This window comes from Diabrotica virgifera, chromosome 7 (genome assembly GCF_917563875.1).
Source record: "Diabrotica virgifera virgifera chromosome 7, PGI_DIABVI_V3a".
NCBI classification, from domain to species: domain Eukaryota; kingdom Metazoa; phylum Arthropoda; class Insecta; order Coleoptera; family Chrysomelidae; genus Diabrotica; species Diabrotica virgifera.
The window spans coordinates 236,571,248-236,594,993 of NC_065449.1; the positions used below are offsets into that span (position 1 = coordinate 236,571,248).

Below are 23,746 nucleotides of genomic sequence, written 5' to 3' on the forward strand. Positions count from 1 at the left end.
AATTTTAAAAAATGACAGGGCCATGTATGTGGAAAATCACTGGAAGTACAAAATGTTGGTGTTCCGGATACGGAACATAATAAGTAATGCTGATATACAAGTTATTTAGGTATATCAAATATTTTCAGGCCACAATATCGAAAGGATCTTTAACATAACAAAAATTATGAAATATCATAACTTTACCTTCACTACCATTACCAAATTAGAGAAATTGGTATAGGTCTTGGAAGTTTTACTGGTAAGAGTATGGTGTTGGTGGATGCGCAAAAAGAAGGAGAGTTCAAATTTGTTTGCATCCTAGCGTCGTTAGCACAATGTTGAGACGACGACTGATTTCTTTGGGAAGCAGATCCCTAATTGGATCATGCAGTGGATCCACATACATTGCTCAGATTTATGTTTCACAAGTACTTGTACATAATATAAAGGTCTCTATTTCTTTAAAATCGTTCATATCAAAATAAGTTAATATATAGCGAAAAATTTGACAGTTGAAACTTAAGCTTAACAAAAACAGAAACAAACAAACTTTGACTGTCATCTTAGGTATCATATTTAAAATAGATAGAGCATAAGCCTATTATAAAATTGAACACGCAAAACAGTGGATGCAGGGGGCATAAGAGGTAAAATAAGTAAACAAGAAGAGAATATTGAAACTTAACTTACAATCTTAGCTAGTGCGTCTCTGTATTCACTAAAATTGCTTCAAAGAGTAAAAATAAAACTTGCCCTTCAGATTGATCGCATAATTGGGAGAAATTGTTAAAAGAACGGTCATTAAAATTATATTAACAATAACAATAAAATTGTAGATGTCAAGCATTGACTTTTACCTTAAACTTACGGAAATTGTTGAATAAAATTATTAAAAATAAGTAAATAAAACATCAATCAATCATTCTAATGGCTCATTAAAATTGGCGTTTTAATTTACTTCCTATCGTGTAAGAAAAAAATCTAATTACAGTATTAAAATATAACATCTTATTAAGAACTTTCTATTGATATTCGCAACCGATAGAGTGAGGTTTTTAAAAAATACTCGAACTATAGTAGATTTTTCATTAGGATTGCAAAAAGAAAACGGCGAATAAGTAAGTCTGTCCTGAAATAAACTGTCAAACTCTTGTTTAAGAAAAATTAATTAGAACGTGTAAGGCTCTCCTAGCATGAGTTGGATGAAATGTGTTCCAAGCTATTGGAATGGGGACGTATCTCTTGCATAGGGACACACAAGTCATAGCAACAACAAGAAGATTCAAGCAGCACACAACAACTACCTTAAAGGAAGCTGCAAAAGTTCTTAGATACGTCGCTGAACGGTTCCTGTTTAGAGGAAAAGCCAGAACAAAATTCACTGAATTAGAAGAATACCCAAACCGGATCCTGCGAAAGATATTAAGGTAAGATGTGTACCATAGATGAAAGCATAAAAACACAAACAGCAAATATTAGCAAACATAAAATAAAGTCTAGATAATCGTAGTTCTATCAAAAGAAGACAACATGCTCACCTTTGGCATCACAGTGTATTTATTAATGTTGATTTTATATGTTTCAGAGAGTCCTCAACAAGAATCTACAAAAAAAAAACGGCTTCGTCCACCAAAAAAATTAACAAAAGGCTAACAAAAAGGCGCAAGCTACAAGAAAATACTAGCAAAACACGAAAAACGGAAAAGAAGAGCCCACATCCTCGAGCGCAGAGACACCGAACACTTGGACGTAGCTCCTCGAGAGCAGAGACTCCAGGCCCAATCAATACAGATCGATGATAAATCAATAGAGATAGCGGGAATGGGGCGCCTAAAGCTGGCCTGCACGGTTCGGGGTAGAATTTCGTGTGGGAGTCCTTGTAACCAGGGCTTCCACATGATAAGTCCTCTGTGGATAGAGAGCCCCTATAGCGCATCAGAGTTATATCGCTGGGCAGTGGATACTCTGGAGTATTAGGGCGGGGAGAAGTGATGCCCGCTGGTGAGCGTTAATTTTCCTCGTCCCAATTAAATGAATTGTATCACTCGAATGTCATTTTCAAGGGGTGTCATTCAACTAATAATTGAATTACATTTAATCATAGTTTACTTAATCCATGAGTTAAATATTTATCCATTAACTGGCCCTAACGAAGAAAAACTTCCAAATATTAAGATACATATTTGAATTGTATAATAAACTAATCAATAAACAATAACAATAAATCACGGTGTCATTCATTTATCATAAGTTTAAGGTTAATAAATTGTCAACTTGAATGACATAACCTTTCATTTTAAATAATTATTTTATTCATAGGTAGTTAACCTTTAACATAAATAATGTTTACGACTCAAATGGCTACAAAATATAGAAAATTTTCGAAATGGAAGAGAATATTTGTTACATATTGTGAAGATGTTCATGGTCAACAACCGAGGTAAAAATAAAGTTTAAAAAAAAGTTTAAATAATTTAAAGCTTCTAAGGATAAACGAAAAACTAATCCGTATTAACCTTAGCTATGGAACATTTTTAATGCCGGATATATTTTATTTCACTCCACTTCCACAATTTCAAATTTGATATCGCCGAAATAGAGGACACAATGAGATATAATGTGGACGTTAACGAATAATGACGTACGCATCAGAAACAAGACCCATCATCATCATCATTCTCTTTGCCTTATCCCTATGCGGGGTCGGCTTCCCTAATTGCATTTCTCCACCCAATTCTGTCTTGGGTCATATCAATGTTAATCCCCTTTACCAACATGTCCTGCCTTATCGCCTCCCCCCAGGTCTTCTTTGGTCTTCCTCTCCTACTCCTTCCAGGAATCTGCACTTCAGCTATTCTTCGTATTGGGTGATTAACGTCTCGACGTTGAACATGACCAAACCATCTTAACCTATGCTCTCTCATTTTGGCATCAATTGGTGCCACACCTAGACTTCCTCTAATATACTCATTTCTAATTTTATCCTTCTTTGTCACTCCACTCATCCATCTAAGCATTCTCATTTCCGCCACATGCATTCGTTGTTCCTCTTTCTTTTTCACTGCCCAACATTCAGTTCCGTACATCATAGCCGGTCTTATGGCTGTTTTATAGAATTTTCCCTTCAGCTTCATTGGAATTTTTCTGTCACACAACACACCACTCGCTTCTTTCCACTTCATCCATCCAGCCCTAATTCTACTGCATGCATCTCCATCTATTTCTCCATTACTCTGTAATACCGATCCTAGGTACTTAAAACTATTGCTTTTCACAATCATTTCACCATCCAAAGATACCATTTTATTTGTAGTAGCTCCATCTTTAAATGAACATTCCAAATACTCTGTTTTTATCCTACTAAGTTTTAAACCTTTTTCCTCCAGAGCATGTCTCCACTGTTCCAGTTTTTGTTCTAAGTCTCTTTCACTATTTCCTACTAACACGACATCATCAGCATACATTAAGCACCATGGAATGTTACCCTGTAGTTTCGCTGTTATCTGGTCCAAAACTAATGAGAATAAATACGGACTAAGCACCGAGCCTTGGTGCAATCCTACTTTCACATGAAATTTATCAGTCTCTCCCACACCTGTCCTAACACTAGTCGTAACTCCCTCATACATATCCCTCACAATCTTTACATATTCACCAGGGACTCCTTTCGTATTGAGTGCCCACCATAGAATCTCTCGAGGAACTCTATCATATGCTTTCTCAAGATCAATGAATACCATATGAGCGCTTGTTTCTTTACTCCTGTATTTTTCCATCAACTGCCTTATAATGAAAATTGCATCTGTTGTTGATCTACCCTGCATAAAGCCAAATTGATTCTCGGATATTTCGGTCTCTTCACGTATCCGTCTGTCAATTACTCTTTCCCATATTTTCATGGTGTGGCTAAGCAGTTTTATAGCCCTGTAGTTTGTACATTGTTGTATATCTCCCTTGTTTTTGTAAACAGGTACCAGTATACTGCTTCTCCATTCGTCTGGCATTTGTCCGACTTCCATAATTCTATTAAATAGACCTGCTAGCCATCTTGTTCCTGTCTCTCCCAATGCTCTCCATACTTCCCCAGGAATATCATCTGGTCCTACCGCTTTTCCTTTCTTTATTTTTTGAAGCGCTTGAGCCACTTCCTCGTTGGTTATTTTGGTGACCATTGCTGCTACTGTCTCCGTTGACTCTACAGGCTGTCTGTCAAATTCTTCATTTAATAAGCTGTCAAAGTACTTTCTCCATCTCTTTTTGACTTCCCTTTCGTGAACTAGTATTTTATTATTTTCATCTCGGATACATCTAATCTGATTAAAATCTTTTGCTTTCTTTGCTCTCTGTTTGGCTATTTTATATATCTTCGTTTCGCCTTCCCTGGTATCAAGTTATCAAGTTGGTATCAAGTTGTCAAGTTGATCGTATAGGTGTCAGAAACAAGACCCAACACAGACAAATCACAGTGACTGCAGAAAACACCAGAAATGAGAATGCTTAGAAGAATTAAAGGAAAGACACTGCGAGATCGATTAAGGACTGACGAGAGTAGAACAAAATGTAAAAGGTTTGAATCACCCGTACCAAAAAAATGTTTATTAAGTTATTAGAATATCCCGGTTGTAGGAATACTTTTGCTTGGCTCGTAGGCTATTCCAATAAGCGGGTTCGAATTTCAAAAAATGTTCGTATTTTTTCAAACTTCTATGTGTTAAAACATTTTAAAAATCAAAAATAAACAGTTCCACAGTAACCACAGGGGTTGATTCGATAAAAAAATATTTCAAATTTTGTTCTGACAGTCACTTCCGGATTTAAAATCGTAACATTAGCAAATATTTAATTTTTAATGTAGTCCATTTCCAAGAAAACGTTATAAACCGTTTTACACAAGTAAAACATCAGAGAATCATAAAGCAATCAACCGGGGTTATATTACTTAATGATAAAAAACATCAATACACTACTTTACGCGTTATTAGCATCACAATTTACCAATCACTTTCACATCACCCTTGTACAGCAAGAACGTAAGCTTAATTACATAATGAATGGGTGGACCGCATCAAAAATAATTAATTTTTAATGCTTACCAAATCTCCATTATGATTAATCTGGCAGTCATTACATTGCTGGTGTCCTAGAAAATTAGAGACTCACCGCTTTCAATAGCATCTTCTGCACCAAAACCAAAATAATGATCGACACCTTATGGCCTATATTTGCTCTGACACCAGAAAAGCACCTGGTTAAAAAGAAATTAAAAACAGGCCTCTGAAGTACCTATATGCCAGCGAAAACTAGACTGTGTCTTAACAAAAAACCATAACAAACATAACAAATTGGAAGGATGCCCATGTCATCATGATCCCAAAACCAGGAAGAGACAACTTATTTCCGCAAAACTAGAGGCCGATTAGATTACTTCCAGACGTCATAGTCAGCTAGGTTGCAGAAAAAATCATACTAAGCAGACTCCAATCCGAAACAGACAGGCTAAGACTAATCCCAGAAGCTCAATTTAGTTTCAAGGCCAAAGACAATACCAGGAGCAGCCTTCCTGGATGTAAGCAAACTCTTTGATAGAGTGTGGCACAAAAGACTTACGTAACATAATGGGAAGACTTCGTATACAGTGGGGCCTAACGAAACTCATCTCCTCGTACTTGAGCAACCGGAGATTCCGGATTCAGATAGGAAAATAGGCTGAGAAAGCAGAAGAAACAGTCAACACGTTAACTGTTAACATGACAACCCCTACAATGCAAAACATGCCATTTCCAGACCAAAAAATATTATTAAAAACCTGCATTAACAAAATCTGGCAAGAAAATTGAGCCAACCAGACGCCAAACTAAAAATTTTAAAACTAGATGATATTTCTGCTTAACTATTGTTTCCAAATAATCCTCAACAGACTGCGGCTAGGTAATACAAAACTTAAACATGGATACATTATCTCCAAGGACCCTCATCCTATTGGCCACAACGGTCAAATATCAATAATAATTGCAGTACAACATATATAATGGTAGACTGTTCAGTATACTCAAGAGCCAAATCGACTGCAAAAATATAACACAATCTAAAAGAAGTTGTAGTAGAAGATATTAGTAAAATAATAAACGTGTTAAATTAAAAAATTGTGAACTATATAGGTATCAAACTGTAATATTTCAAAAAAATTTCGTATTTTTTAAAAATGCTGTGTACAAATAGTTATTTATGAAACAGTTCGTGAAGTATGCTTTTTGCGAACACACGCGATGTTTAGAGCACTAGCGACAGCGGAGCGAGTGCTATACATCGCGTAAGTTCGCAAAAAGTATTTCGTGCACTGTTTCATACAGTATTTATTTTATCTCCGATAAAAAAAAAACTGTAACTCTTCGTCACTGGAATTCATTTCTATTCTACAATTTTTAGAACTTTGATATTTAAAAATTATAACTTCTTTCAAACCACAAAACTGTCAAAAGTTTGTTGTAATTTATTGCTCACATGTCGTCACCATGACAATGCGATAGTTAAGGATATTTGAAAGTGTGCAAAAACAGTGCGAAAAAGTAAATCCCATTTTAAATACATTGTTACTTCACGCACACTTTAAATCCTTCAGGCACTGCTATCTATAATGACAGTTTTCACAAACTAAAAACTTATACACAATATGACATAGAGTAGATAAAACTTTTTATAAATTAAAAATAACCACCCCTCTAGTAACCCTAGGGTTTGATGCGATAAAAAAAACATTTAAAATTTTGTTTCGACAATTATTTCCGGATTTAAGATCGAAAAAGTAGCAAGTAATTAATTTTTAATGTAGTAAGTTTCCAAGAAAACCGTTTTAAAAATGTAAAAAATCAGAGAATCGAAAAGCAATAAAGCGAGGTTACATTACTCAATGATAAAAAGCATCAATACACTACTTAACGTTTTATTAGCATCACAATTCACCAATCACTTTCACATCACCCCTTGTACAACGAGAAGACGAGAACGTGAACTTAATTATATAATGAATGGGTACACCGCATCAAAAAATAATTAATTTTTAATGTTTACCAAATCTCGATTATGATTAATCTGGCAGTCATTACAGTGTTAGTGTCCTAGAAAATTAGAGACTCACCGCTTTCAATAGCATCTTCTGCACCAAAAACAAAATGATGATCGACACGCTATGAGTTGTTTATATACTTTCAAATGTATGATGGCTGTCCCCACATTTTGCTCAGAAGGTTTTACCCAGAAATTGCTGCCTTAGTTTTGGGTGTAATGGATGTTAATTAATATTCAGTCTAATTTTTCTTACTTATAATATTAAATAAGAGTCGCATATTAATATTTTGTAATCAATATTTGTTTATATAATGAAGGTTTAAATAATTTATACATGAATAATATAGTAACGCATGTAATTAATCATTCTACGCCTACAATTATGTAAGTTTTTTATATGTAGTAAATTTGATTTTTTTTTGTTTAATCAGTAAATATGGAAAATGCAGTCTCTATTTTATAAGCGAAAATCTTTCTTTTATATATTCTGTTAATCTAAAATTATTATATCCCAATGTATCATGTATTATAATGTAATAATTGATTCCAAAAACTATAATAAAAAATGACTGGATTTTGGATTTCTCAGTGCTATTAATAGTACATTCTTTCACGGTTTTTGCTCTAAATTTTAAAGAACCGCTTGGATTGACATGAAATTTGGCATACGTATAGCTTACATGTCAAAGAAAAAAAGTGATATTGTGCCGATGTGTTCTTTTGCCCTGGGGGTGACTTTCACCCCCGCTTGGGGGTGAAAAAATATATGTCCAAAATAAGTCGGGAAATGGGTAAACTGACTAATATTAAGTAACTTTTGTTTTATAGAGCTTTTTCGACAAGTCAACACTTTTCGAGTTATTTGCGAGTGAATATGTTCATTTTTCAACAAAATAACCACATTTTTAGACGGTTTTCCGCAAATAACTTAAAAAGTAAGTATTTTGTCGAAAAACACGCTCTTAGCAAAAATATAGCCTGTAAAACAGTTAAAAAATTGTGTAAGCATTAGGTCTCTGGATCTCGCAGAACCAGAGTTATAGCCAATGAAAAATAGATTCATATTCACCAAATTTCAAATAGAATATTTCAACGTGAAATATCCAAAAAGTCAAGCACTTTTTGGGGAAAACCCATTATAACTTTTTTAGATTGTTTAAAAAAAGCTATATTTTTGTTTTTATAAAAAGTTTCTAGCATTAAATTTAAGCAAGTTACGCTCAAAATAAAGTTGGTCCCTTTTGTTTTGGCAAAAAAAAAATCGGGAAGACCACCCCCTAACTAGCAACTTAAATGAAATTAATCGTTACTGCTCCACAAATTATTTTACTTATGTTGTGTTTATATGATCTGTAAGTTTCATCGATTCAAAGTGCTTATTTTTGAAAAAAATTTGTTTCCAAATAAAATTTTTAAAAATTTTAATTTTGAAAAATATGATTTTGTTCAAAATAACTTAAAAATTGTTAGAGATACCAAAAATCTCGAAAAACAAAAAAGTCAGCATTGCTTGTCTGAATATCATGTATTTCTTTGTTTTTTTGTTAGACAAAAATTGATTAAGATTTGGTGTTTCTAAATTTGCATACATTCGTGATCAATGACTCATTCAACCCCTTTTAATTACAGCCCTTTCAATAATAAGAACTTTGAACCGATGAAACTTACAGATTATATAAAAAAAAACATACACGTGTCAAGAAACTTGTGAAGTCGTAACGATTAAATTCATTTAAGATACTAATTAGGGGGTGAATTTTTCGATTTTTTTAACAAAACAAAAAGGGACTAACTTTATTTTGAGCGTAACTTGTTCAATTTTGATGCTAGAAATTTTTTTTATAAAACACAAATGAAGTTATTTTTAAACACTTTAAATAAGTTGTAATGAGTTTTTCCCGAAACGTGCTCCATTTTTGGTAATTTCACGTTAAAATATTCCATTTGGAATTTGACGAATATGAACCTATTTTTCAATAGCTATAACTCTGATTCTACTAGGTATAGAGAAATGATCTATACACCATTTTTTTTTTACAGGCTATATTTTTGGTGAGAATATTTTTTCGACAAAATACTTACTATTTGAGTTATTTGCGAAAAACCGTCTGAAAGCGTGGTTATTTTGTTGAAAAAATGAACATATTCACTGGCAAATAACTCGAAAAGTATTGACTTAGTGAAAAAACTCTGTAGAACAAAAGTTACTTAAAATTAGTCAGTTTATCCGTTTCCTGACTTACTTTGGACGAATATTTTTTCACCCCCAGAGGGGGTGAAAACCACCCCCAGGGCAAAAGGACATATCGGCACAATATCACTTTTTTCTTTGACTTGTTAGCTATGTGTATGCCAAATTTCATGTCAATCCAAGCGGTTCTTTAAAATTTAGAGGTTTTGCAATATTTTACCGTTAAAGAACGGACTATAAATTTCCCAAAAAATATTATCCCAGTATGCTAAAGTGAAATGACTATGTCATTTTATAATTCCCTGTTTCTTTATCCCTATGCGGTATCAGCTTCCCTAATTACATTTATCTATAAGTTTCTAATGCAAAGAAAACAAAATGGATTATGGTCGGGAAAATTAGTATCGAAGACTCAGTACTAAAATTAGAAAACAAAATCCTGGAAAAGGTGGAATACTTTAGATATCTGGGTAGCTGGATTGACTGCAGGGTTGAAAGTGATGAGGAAATTTCGACCAGAATAGAACTAGCACGAAAAAGCTTTATTAGCTAGCGTTCTGTATCGTCCAGTAGAAGTTTGTCATTGACCACACCTCTAAAAGTATTGAAGTGCTACGTCTGGTCCGTTTTGTTTTATGGATGTGAAACTTGGACAACAAAAGTGAAGAATCTCAACAAATTAGAAGCGCTCGAGTTGTGGTTTTACCGTCACATGCTCAGAATCCCATGGACAATTGATCAACGTCATAAAAATGAGAAAGGTTCATGACTTCGGTCATATAATGAGAGGACCTAAATATCGCTTTCTTCGGTTGGTCATTCAAGGCAAAATCGAAGGAAAACTCTGGGTTGAAGAAAACAACGGTCCTGGCTGCGAAACATAGATAATGGACAAGTCGAACGGTCGTGGAATTGTTTCATATAGCTCCCGACCGACAACATTTCGTCAGCTTGTTAATACGACGATCTTCTTCTTCAAGTGCCATCTCCGCGACGGAGGTCAGCAATCATCATAGCTATTAGGACCTTGGAGGCGGCTGCTCTGAAAAGTTCGTTTGATATACATCCGTACCATTCTCTCAGGTTGCGCAGCCACGTTATTCTGCGTCTCCCTATGCTCTTTTTTCCTTGAATCTTTCCCTGCATAATGAGTTGGAGCAAGTTGTATTTCCCTTCACGTGTAATATGTTTGAGATATTCCAATTTTCTGGTTTTAATTGCATTTAAGACTTCCATTTCTTTATTCATCTTTCTCAAAACCTTCTTGTTTGTGACGTGTTCTGCCCATGATATGTTTATAATTCTTCTATATACCCACATCTCGAATGATTCCAGTTTTTTCATTGATGCCGCATTCAAGGTCCAAGCTTCCATTCCGTAAAACAGAGTCGAGGAAACGTAGCACCTAGCCAACCTTATTCTTAGCTCTAACCTTAAATGTCTTGTGCAGAGCACTTTTCTCATTTTGTTAAAATTCGCTCTAGCCTTTTCTATTCTAATTTTTCTCCTGGAAGTAATCATTTGTGGAGTTGATCATTGTTCCAAGATATGCATATTGGTCTACTTGTTCGACGTTGGTTCCGTTTATGAGGAGATTCTTGTTATTTCCTTGAGTTTTAGATATTCTCATACATTTTGTCTTCTTGATGTTAGTTGTTAAACCATATTCTTGGCTATAATACGACGATAGCCAACGCTTGAAAACAAGCACGGTACAAAAAGAGGATAAGTTTCTATCTCAAGTCATACCAATGTCATATTGTACTTTTATACAGTCTCTCATTCTGGCATCAATTGGTGCCGCCCCTAAGCTTTCCCTAATACACTTATTCTGAATTGTATCCTTTTTGTCACTCCAACCATTCATCTAAGTATTCTGATTTCCGCCACATTCCTTTGTTGTTCTTGTTTCGTTTTAACTGCCCACATTCAGCTTCGTATATAGTAAATTTAATCGCTGATTTATAGAATATTCCCTTCAGTTTCATTGGAATTTTTCTATCAAACAACACAACACTCGGTTTCTTTTAGGTTATTTGTCCAACCAAAATTCTACCACATGCATCTCCATTCATTTCCCTATTGCTCTGTAACACTGATCCTAGCCACCTAGTATTGATTTTAACAATCATTCCACTATCCAGAATTATTATTTTATTTTTTCTAACTCCATCTTTAAATGAAGTTTTTTTCTAAAACCTTTTTCCTAAAGACTTGTATCCTGTTCCAGTTTTAATTCTAAAGCTCTGTCAGTATTTCCTCCTAACACCATATCATCAGCATGCATTGCGCACCTGGGAATGCCACCCCATAGTAAATAAAGACTAAGTACAGAGTCTTGGTGCAATCCTACTTTTCAATGAAATTTATCAATATCTCCCACACTTGTCCTAACACTACTACCTCATACATGTCTCCCAGAATATTTACATATTCAGCGGGGACACCTTTCTCATTTAGTGCCCACCACAGAAATTCTCGGAAAACTTTATCATATGCTTTCTCAAAATCAATGAATACCATGAGCGTTTGTTTCTTTATCCCTCTATTTATCTGCCTTATATTGAAAAGTGTATCTATTGTTGATTTGCCTTGCATAAAGCCAAACTGATTTTATCTTTACGTAAACCTTTTTCAACTATGAAAGATGAAGTTAGTTTTCAATCCTAATAGCAAAATTAATAATATTGAAAATATTAAAAATATTACTAAAAGATTTTTAAATTGAAAACTTATTGGTACATTTTCCTGGTGACACCTCCAAGGCTTCTACAATTTGCAAGCCAAATGGATGCTGCAGTGAAGACAAAGGGAAGGAATTCTACACTATGGAATTCACATCCCCCGTCTGCAGCTCGATAAAGTTCCAACGAAAAATGCACCTGGTTACTCGACGGAGTAATACGACTATAAAATAAAAATGTATACCATTTTTATTCAGTTGCAATGCGAAGGCAAAACAATTTTACTTTTCAATTAGAATACGGAGCGCAGTCCAGTCCTCTGAATCGCGATCAATCTTGATCAATTACTATCTGTTATATTTCCATAATATGACTGAGTAGTTTTAAAACTGTATTTTGTACATTGTTGTATAGCTCCTTGGTTTTTGTAGACAGGTACTTACTAATATACCTACTTCTCCATTCGTTTGCCATTTGTCCGAGTTTTATAATTCTATTAAATCTGTCAACTTCTTCATATCTTTTATAATTCTATCCACAATTCTTCAGCAATATCATCTGGTCCAACTGCTATACCTTTCGTAATTTTTACATTTGCTGGAACCATTTTTGTGTTTGTTATTGCGGTGACCATTGTTGCTACTTCTCTGTTGAATCAACTGGTTTTGTGTCAAAACCTTTATCAATTTCATCTCAGATGCATGATTAAAATCTCTTGTTTTCTGTACCTTATGTTGGGTTATTTGATATTTTTTTAGCCTTTCCTTGATCTTATAGATTTATGTATGCCCCTGCTGTAGTTTTTGCCACTGCTAACTTCAATCCCTTTTTGGCGACCATATAGTTTTGAAGATCTGTTTCCGACCTATTTTCTTTATACGGTATATATATTTTTTCTTATCTTTTATTTTGTCTTGAACTTGGTTTGATCACCAGTATAACTTTTTATTTTAAAACTTTTTTCTCTGGCGTATTTCTAAGTATTTAAATATGAGTATCTCTAATGATACTGGTCATTTTAGTCCTGTCGCCAGGGGGGGTACAACGGCCTCGTTAATTCAGATGGACTTACCCAAGTTTTTTTTATGTATTTTGACCCATAGAACACGAATTTTTTGGGTAACAGTCGATCCGGATGTCGATAAGATTGTTATAGACAAAGAAGTTGAGGAATCAAAAAACAGTGATTTTTCCCAAAACAAAACAATATTTTGTATTTTTTGGGTAATTTTAAGCAAAAAATGTGTTTACAAGTTTTTTCGTAGGATGCATAGTTTTTGAGATAAACGCCGTTGAACTTTCCAAAATTCGAAAATTTTGAATTTTTGAACCCGAATAACTTTTGAATAAAAAATAAAATAACAATTCTGCTTGCAGAATTGGAAAGCTCAAGTTAAATTACACCGGTTTTGATTATTTTCATTGCTGCAAATAAATTATTTTATTGTTAAACAAAGCTCTAAACACATAGTGTTTCAGCGTTTCGACGCGTGTCCGATATGAATTCTACGTAGAAACTGCCTGTTTGCAAGTGCTTGACTTGTTCTCTACGTGGTCGCGTTAAGTAGAACACGAATTTTTTGGGTAACAGTTGATTCGGATGTAGATAAGATTGTTATAGACAAAGAACTTGAGGAATTACATAACAGCGATATTTCGCAAAACCAAACAATTTTTTGTATTTTTTGAGTCATTCGAAGCAAAAAATGTTCTTACAAGTTTTTTCGTTGGATGCATAGTCTTCGAGATAAACGCGGTTGGACTTTCAAAAAATCGAAAAATTGCAATTTTTGAACCCGAATAATTTTTGACTAAAAAATAAAACAGAAATTCTCCTGGCAGAATTGAAAATTTCAAGTCAAATTATACTGGTTTTGATTATTTGCATTGCTAAGAAATAATTTTTTTATTGTTAAACGAAGCTATAAACAAATAGTGTTTTAGCGTTTTACGTGTGCCCACTATGCAAGCTACGAAGAAATTGCCTGTTTTCAGGCACTTTTAAATTGGAGATGCATTGAAAACATCAGTGAATTCAATTGTCGAGTAAGTAATTTTTATTTGTTAATAAAAAACAAAAAACAAAAATAATTACTGTTTATTTGTGCAAATATTTTTTTTCATGCAAGCACAAAAGGTGCAGCAAAGTATTTTCAACCTGCGGCAGTTACATCTTGGACCGCAAACTGAACAGTTACAACCAGCTGGTAACTTTTCAGCTGGAGGAATCTACAGTCTTGGTAATGTTAACTAAAAATTTTTCTGCATTCTTCGTGCATTTTTCTATACTAAATGGAGAACAGTCTGTAAAATAATTGATAAATTAAATATATGAAAGAATCATTTGTAACATAATTGGTAAAAAGTAAGTATATCTACATAGTACATATATATACCTCTTGCAAAATTTTGTAAATATTGGGTGGGATTTTCTTTTAAAGCTCTAGCTTCTGTGCCCACTTTACTAGTATAATCACCTCCTGTGAGGTGATGCCAACTACCAACAATGCAATGCCTGGTAATGCATGTACCTATAAACGAGTTTAAACAAGTGAAAATTGTTTACATATTAGGTTTGTTCTAGTATGTAATTTTGTATGGTTTTACACGAGATGCTTTCAGTACATCTCATATTTAAAATCAAACGTAGCGCGACCACGTAGAGAACAAGTCAAGAACTTGCAAAACTACAGGCAGTTTCTAGGTAGCATGCATAGCGGACACGCGTCGAAACGCTGAAACACTATGTGTTTAGAGCTTTGTTTAACAAAAAAATAATTTATTTGCAGCAATGAAAATAATCAAAACCGGTGTAATTTAACTTGAACTTTCCAATTCTGCAAGCAGAATTGTTATTTTATTTTTTATTCAAAAGTTATTCGGGTTCAAAAATTCAAAATTTTCGAATTTTGGAAAGTTCAACGGCGTTTATCTCAAAAACTATGCATCCTACGAAAAAACTTGTAAACACATTTTTTGCTTAAAATTACCCAAAAAATACAAAATATCGTTTTGTTTTGGGAAAAATCGCTGTTATTTGATTCCTCAACTTCTTTGTCTATAACAATCTTATCGACATCCGGATCGACTGTTACCCAAAAAATTCGTGTTCTACGGGTCAAAATACATAAAAAAAACTTGGGTAGGTCCATCTGAATTAACGAGGCCGTTGTACCCCCCCTGGCGACAGGACTATTTTCCTCCAAATTGTATTAGGACTTACTTTTATGTTCCAATAGATTTTATTTATTATTTTTGCCCTGAATAGGCCTTTTTTCATTTTTCAACGTCCACCACTTGATTTTTTGTTATTTTCTCCGATATTTATGTTTATTTTCGCTTCTTTACTTAGAGGTCCAGAACAAACAAATTATGTGGTATTTGGAATAATTTATTAAACATATCACCATATCTAATACTGTAGGTAGGTAACTCCAGCTTCATTTCTAATTCCAAAGCCTAGTCTTCCCTTTATAGTTTCATCTGCTGACTTGGATTGGCCAACATGTGTATTAAAATCGCCTCCTATTATGACTTTCTCCTCTGATGGAGTATCACTTAGTATGTCTTTTAATTGATCACACAAAGAATTTGTTCATTCTGAACCAACCCTGTTTGAAGAGCATACACCACCTAACAGTCAATACTTCTGTATTAAGTATAAACTTCACTTATATTGTTCTTGCTACTTTTACTACGTTATCTTTCATTTCAGCAATTATATCAACTCCATCTATAGTGTTACGTCTCCCTAGATAGAAAGATTCTATGAAGTTTCTTTGGCCTATTACAGTGTGACCTTTTACGACATATTGTGGTTCTCTAGCCCTAGATTACATTCTCTAGAATGACCCTATTTAAAAAATCTACTAACGTAGAGACTGAACCTTCCATGTTGCTCTTTGCTGGTGACTTTTCTTCGTCTAATGCAAAGAACCGCTCATTTGTCAGACTTTCACACTAACATAAAATGTCAGTAAAAATGTAAAATACTTCTTCTAGGTGTATTTTCCTATTGGCTGTCGATGAGCTTCACAAAAACTGGAATATAGGAACGTATATTACTTCCATGGGTTTTCCCCACACACTACACATTCCCGCAGAATTATAGGCCAATCAGCTTACTCCCACCGATCAGCAAGATAGTTGAAAGAATTATCCTCGGCAGACTGCAAGCAGAAACAAACAGATTAGAGATAATCCCAGAAGCTAAATTTGGATTTAGAGCAGAGCATTCCAGCGAACTACAAGTACTCAGACTAACTGAGTACATAGTAGCTGGATTCAACGACAAGCAGTACACTGGAGCAGCATTCCTGGACGTAAGCAAAGCTTTCGACAGAGTATGGCATAAGGGACTCATCTACAAAATGCGTGATTACGGGTACATCGGTGCAATGACGAGACTGATCTCTTCGTACTTGGGCGGCCGGAGTTTCTGAGTTCGGTTAGGACAAGTCCTGTCCGAGCTCGGGAACCCGAAGGCTGGAGTGCCAGAGGGAGCAGTCCTGTCACCACTGCTGTACACAATATACACCGCAGGCGTAACAAGTACACTAGGTACCCTGATGAGTCTTTATGTTGACGACATGGCAATAGCGGCCAAACACACAAACGTAGATGTAGCAGTGACCAACCTGCAAACAGCGTTAGAAGACATCGAGGAATGGAGTATCAAGTGGAAGATAGCCATCAACTCCGAAAAGACGCAAGACGCAAGCAGTGCTATATAAGAAAGCAAGACAACAGCCAGAAGAACAACTGACGGTGTAGATCAACCTCATCGACTGGAAAGATGAAGCCAAATATCTGGGAGTTATCATGGACAAAGGATTAATCTTACAAAAACATGTAGAAGCCACAGTCCAGTAGGCCAACATGGCAAGAGCAACATTAAGAGGACTCACAGGCAGGAAAATAAATTAAAATTAAAAACTAGGTTAAGGTTATTAAACAGCATCATATTACCGGTACTAATATACGAATCTCTCGCATGGAGACAAGTATGCAAGACACACAAATGAAGATACAAGCGGTTCACAACAACAGCCTAAGAGAAGCAGCCAAAGTCCCGAAGTACGTCGCAGAAAGATTCCTGTTCAGAGAGCTACAACAGGTGAGAGTCACAGAAATGATGACAGACAAGGCAAGGGTTAAATTCGCGGAAATAGAGCACCACCCAAGCCCCATACTGCGAGAGATGCTAGGGTATGATGACGCTTTCCACCGGTGGAAGCACAAATGTTCTAAACAGCAAATAGTGGAATAAAGTAAAGAATATAAAGTGGAATAAATAAAGTAAATAAAGAGAGACACAAAGAATAAAGTGAAAGAAAAGTGAGATAAAGAAAAATAAAGAAGTAAAAATAAAAATAGTAGATAGTTCGTAGCTCGAAACACCAAGTGCCGAAGAAAAACGTAACCCAAGCGTAGGTCCAATATCAAGATCATAACTAAAGTAAGCCTACAACAAAAATATATATAAAAAACGAGCAAGCCACCAAAAAAATAAATAAAAAAACAAAAAAACCAAAAAAAAATACTTGAGCACCAAGTCATTGGACCGAGCCTCGTAGGGCTTGGTATAATGACTTGGGGCCCAAGCAGAAATTTTTAGTTCGCGGATAAGTAAGGATAAAGGCATAGAGCGCTTCACGCTTGCCTAGTTTTGAATTCGATTAGGGCACCCCATTTGAATCTTATTACCCAGGATTCCATTGTGAAGAGAATTTGGCTACGATAGTTGTGCCCCTATCGCGCATCAGCGTGCTGTAGGGGGGAAAGGGATGGCCTGGAGCATTAGAGCGAGGTGTGGTGATCCCTGTTTTTACTCGGGTTAAAACACCTCGCCGCAATGAATTGTTACACCCGAATGTACTTTTTCGATAGGGTGGACATCTCTCACAGGTCGAGTTAAATCAAATTGCTTGTTTGCTTACGATTTTTCTCTTTAATTTAAACAGACGATAAATTTAACAATAAAATTTGGAATACCTAGGAAGTTTTACAGTAATTTGTTAAATTATATACATAGCATTTTTGATTATATCACCTCTTGAGATGAAAGTGCGTTTTTCCAAATGTATGTATCGTATTGGTAATTTTAAAAGAGCTTCCTTATGAATGCATAAAATCTTATTAGTAGATAACCTTATTGTTGTATTTGCATTTCATTTACACATTTAACTACACGACATGAAGTATAATCTTAATACAAGCGTTCATTTCATGTTTGATGGACATACAAATTTTAATTATTTAGTTTTTAGTGCATCAAGTAATATTCAGTTATTAAGAAATAAAAGGAATTATGTAATCGTTTTTTTATTTAGACCTATTATAATCAATAGGCAAAGCAATTACAGAAATTTTTCTGATACAATTTTCGTTGCAGTACTAATTACTTTAATATCATAATCATAATGATCTATAGAATCTTTGGTTTTAGACATCAGATGTCTCCACATCCACTGATGTCTAGTTTTAAAATTTGGAGAATATGATTTCTTTATTAAAATCCAACAAATGGATATACTGATTTGGGCATATTTATTCACTTTTGAATCTATTGGTAGGGGAGCCCAAGCGGGGATTTTTGCAGTTATTCGAGCGCGTCAGTAAATCACATGGAAAGATACCTGTAAATGTATCCCTACCATAATGGACTCTGAATACGGGTGAGTTCGTTAAGAATGTTCCGAAAAAAATATATATTGTTATGATCTGCTCTCTATTGCTTTGATATTAATTATTATTTATTTGATAAATTATTTAATTAACGCAAATCATACATAAAAATTATTAATTTTTGTCAAAAAAAATTAATTAAATTCTCTTAGGTTATACTTATCCTTTCTCGTGGCTTCAGTATCTCTTAGTTGATCCTTATCGGGATAAAATAGGAAAAGGAAATAAATAGAAAAATCATAAATAAACACATACAAATAACTTTATTATCAAAAGCAATGCTCTGTAAATTTATTAATTGAATCCTGTGGGCATAACTGTCCAAAAGAAACTTTTACCATATTATTAATCTAATTCAAAACAAATATTTATCGCTTTGTTCTTGATATTATTAATAAAACAAGCTAAACAAACAAATTTGGTATTCGCAAATTACTTATACTTCCTATTAAATTTTTGAAATGTTGGAATCTTAAATGCATATGCTTTTACGTAAAAAAATTTAACTTCTGATTATAAAAAAAATCTATCACATAGGTTATTGACTGACCTTGTTGATTCACACACAATGATGTCTCCTCTTGACCCAAACAGCTCCTTCTTGTTGAGTATGTTAGGCTACCAATCAAAGCCCTCTCCGTTCTCAGCAAACAATCCAGCAGGATACCAGCAACTATTTCTCCAAAACACAAGCCAGGCCTCTTTTTTGCCAGTACTCGTTCAATAAACTCCAAAATTCTCTCCTCTCTTTCTCTCAACAATAATTTCCTGAGACCCAAGTATCTTTTTTACTTGGTGTCACAAATAAGTTTTATAATGATAATTCTTGTAACTTTCTCTCTTGGACTGTACATAGTCAAAGAGGTATTTCTTCTTGATTGGATTTGTCTCTCGTACCACTTTTCGGCTACTCCCACTATCAAAACAAAACACTAGTACTTGCTGCTGAACTACTCACGAAAACTTTTGACTGCCCCTTTTGGATGCCGGTAACACAATGATTCCTCTTTCCAAAACTGTCTCAACATTCAAACAAAACTTTCCCCATTCCAAATTGCCAAACCAATCAGAAACATTTCTCTCTCCACCTCCTTCTGTTTCAATCTAAAAACCCAGTCATTCTTTCAAACAATGTTTCTACTCAAAACTAATGACTTTTCGGAAATTATCTAAATGTTCCTGTCATTAAACAAACATATTTAAAATTCCAATTCTCTTTACCTCTATCTTTCTAAAAACTAATAATTACATCTACCTGTGGATTTCCATTTTTCGTAAAAAACAATCGGTTTAAAATTATAATCCTAAATAACTTTCACTTCACTTTTTATTTACAAAAATGTTTTTAATTCTTCATGGAAACTTTCATTAAGGAGAAACCACCTTGCGTGACAGCTAACTTCTAATAAATATTTACAAATCAATATACAGGGTGTATTAAATTTATGTGCCCGCGTTATATAAAAAAATAAAACTTTTATTATATCTTTGATTGATAGATTGATACACAATAATATATATTAAAAAAAAAAGAAGTGAATATTTCGCGAAAGAAACGTCAGATCAAAAACTGAAAAATACATGTTCAATATTTTTCAAAAATCTATGATGATATTAAACACGACCCCCCACGGTGGGGATAACTTTTTGATTTTAAATAGGAACCTCGCCATATTTCGCGTAATGAACATCAGATCAAAGAACTTCAAAATACGTGTTCAATATGTTGAACACGTAAATCCCCATCCCCCAAATTTGGATTACTTGAGTAAAAATAAGTATCTTTTATTCGAGACATTTTTTCGAATGATGAATAGATGGCGCTATAATCGGAAAAAACCATTGTTGTAAATGGAAAATTAGATTAAAAAACGGAAAGTTCCCCACTTTATGAAAAACTTAACTTAACTTTTTTGGTTTTAGGACCTACTCTTCACAACCCAGTACATACAACCCAATAAATATAATTATATTATTTATGGCGACGTTCCTATTTATTATTTTTCTATCTTTACTCGGATTTGAGTACTGAAAGTTCCTCTTCTGTCCTTTTTTCCTCGACGAATGGAAGCGGAATGTGATGGTTTCCTCTTCGTTTTCTATATTCGTCGTCTGCGATCTTATTAATTGAAAAAGTCGCAGATTAAGGATGTACCAGAAAGAACTTTCAACACGAAAAGTCTCAGTTTTAAATTACTATTTACTATTTTAATTTTTATTAAATTGGTGGATTCTGCATTTGAGACTCTTCAATTTAAATATAATTATGTATTTCCACCCATTTTTCTGTTGTAGCCTTTTTCGTGACGTCACGCGTCATCCCGAACACAATGCAAAAAGTTGCAAATCAAAAGGTTTCGTTGTTTTTTGTTCCAAATGCCCTGGACCTCGATTTATGATCCTTCGCTTCGTTATCGATTACTCGCTATCGTACACTAAACAGATACGAAGCGAATACATTCGATAACGAAGCGAAGGGTCAAAAATCGAGGCCCTGGTCTAGTATGCATTTTTAATTGTAGTGATATCGATGAATGCTCAAAACCTCATCTATCAGTCTTTTGTAATGAAGAAAGTTCTACAAAGCATGGGAAATGAGGAAGTACTAATCCGCCTATAAATTTTTCACGCAAAATATGTTTCTTGGTTATAAAAGATATAACCTTCTACAATTTATTTACAACTAAAAAAAGGATAAAGGATAGAATCTTAGTGATTACAAAATTCATGGCTTAGACATATACCACAATGGTCTAGCAAACCATCAATATAGACCAGACGTAGACAAGACAAAATGAGATCATGTCATGTCTAGCGGTCTAATAGATAGGAAACATTAAGAACCAGATCGATGTTAAAATAATCGGAATGAAACGGAATTTATTTAATTGATGGATAATTGCTTTATTGACCTATCGATTGCTATATTTAATTATACCATAAAAAATAAGACACCTAAATATTTTATATTTCTAAATCTAAAAGGCAACATCCTTTTATAGAGTATTGACAAATTCCGAATATTTTGAATATCATAAGTTACCGACCTTGATCATCGTGACCGTGTCAAATAAATTAGAAATTTTTCCTTTAATAATAGTTTCGTCTTCTATAAAAAGTTTCTCAGTGGATCCGGTTAAACAAAAGAGGAACCTATTTCTCACCTATTATGAATTCAAATTATATTTCAGGTCTGGATATAGGATGTGTAGACGCGGTACACGAAGGACGTCCAAACAATATTGATATTATTTAATTTTAAATAATGATTTGCAGTATTGGTCTTGTTATTGTATTATTGTGAAATTGAAAATATTTCCTGTTTTTTGTCACGTCTTATATCGTAATAGTTCATTTATTAGAATTCTTCGTTATTTAATAAGATTTTGAAACTGTTTTGTTGTGGCATGTCTAATGAGGTAAATATTATGTTTATATGGTATTAGCCACAGTTGATCGTAATGACAATTACATTTTAGGTGTAAGGTGTTAAGGAGGTTATATGTTGTCAAAATTGAGGTTGACATACTTGGCCATGTTGTTGAAGGCCACAGCCATGCTTGGCTGAAAAGATCTGAGGGTGCATGTTTTATGCCCTATGCCCTATGGTACTTCAAATTCTGATCGTTCTACTTATGTGTTTCTGCATTATTCCTATGTGCTTTATGCGGTTATATGTTCGTATTGTGTTTGTGTACGGTATGTTGCATATGTATTGCGTACACAATATAATAATAAATATTTTTTTAATATTTTGTTAATAACTCTATGTGCAAGTGCTTTCCGGATTACACAAAGGCCTTCGATAAAATAAAATGGCAGTATCATCATCATCATCATCAATGGCGTTACAAGTCATTGTGAGTCTTTGCCGCGTTTACTATTGCGTTCCATGTTTGTCGGTCCTGTGCCACTAATTCTCATTGTCTCACTCCCATTTTCTCTTTTTCTAGGCCGTCCTACAGACCTTCTTCCATCTGGCATTTCCCAGAACACATTGTTTATGAGGCGGTTGTTGTTACTGCCTTCTTCTTCTTCAGGTGCGATCTCCGCTACGGAGGTTGGCAATCATCATAGCTATTTTAATTTTTGAGAAGGCAGTAGCTCGAAATAGTTGTTTTGAGCTGCATCCAAACCATTCTCGCAGGTTCTTTAACCATGAAATTCGTCTTCTTCCGATGCTTCTTCTGCCATCGATCTTTCCTTGCATTATGAGTCGCAAAATGCCATATTTCTCGCCCCGCATTACATGTCCGAGATACTGTAGTTTTCTTTCTTTAATTGTAAGTTCAACTTCCTTCTCTTTACCTATTCTTGTTAGTACTTCGTTGTTCGTAACTCTATTTATCCAGGAAACCCTCATTATTCTTCTATAGGTCCACATTTCAAAGGCGTTAAGTCGTCTCATTGTCTCTACATTTAACGTCCATGATTCCACTCCATAATATAGTACACTGTATACTATACGTAACATTTTGTTAGACGTACTTTAAGAGCTAATGTTAAATCTTTGCTACATAGGACCTTTTTCATTTTCATAATATTAGAACGTGCTTTTTCGATTCTGACTTTGATTTCTGCAGTGTAGTCATTATTTTCTGTTATAAGTGTTCCTAGGTAAGTGTACTTTTTTACTCTTTCGATCTGCTGGCCCTCTACTATCAAGATTTCGTTAGTATTATGGTTATTTTTACTAATTTTCATAAACTTCGTCTTTTTGATATTGAGAAAGAATCCGTACTCCCTACTACACCTTACTATTTTACTCATGAGTCTTTGCAGGTCTTGTAAACTATCGCCTATTATTACTGTATCATCTGCATATCTCATGTTGTTAACTAAGACTCCATTTATACTTATGCCGACTGTTTCATCTTCCAGAGTTTCTCGCACTGTTACTGCCGATCATATGGTTAATACTAGAAGATATTGGGGCACCTCACCACTTAATTCAGTAGATAAGATGTATATATAAAAGTAATAAGCGCGCAATAAAAACTAACACATATTCCGATAACTTGAGAATAAAAGCCGTCACCTGTCTTCATTCATTATGTCTTACATGTCCGCATCATCTCAAACTCTTGGATTCAATGGTGACAACTATTTTTATCTCAATAGCCATTATTTTCTTTAA

At 34.3% G+C, this 23,746-nt stretch overlaps 1 protein-coding gene across 2 annotated transcripts in view; it reads right to left on the reverse strand.

The window, feature by feature from the left end:
* The window catches only part of LOC126888254 (endocuticle structural glycoprotein SgAbd-2-like), a 34,973-nt gene extending 27,700 nt beyond the window's left edge, over nucleotides 1-7,273 (reverse strand). The window contains exon 1 of one of the 2 annotated variants that reach the window (XM_050656350.1): nucleotides 7,118-7,273. In XM_050656350.1, coding sequence (XP_050512307.1) covers nucleotides 7,118-7,132 — 15 coding nt within the window. In that variant the 5' untranslated portion in view covers nucleotides 7,133-7,273. Of the gene's footprint in view, nucleotides 1-5,142; nucleotides 5,257-7,117 lie in introns of those variants that run through there. The other variant, XM_050656351.1, reaches the window with a different exon arrangement.
* Between the last annotated feature and the right edge of the window lie 16,473 nt (nucleotides 7,274-23,746).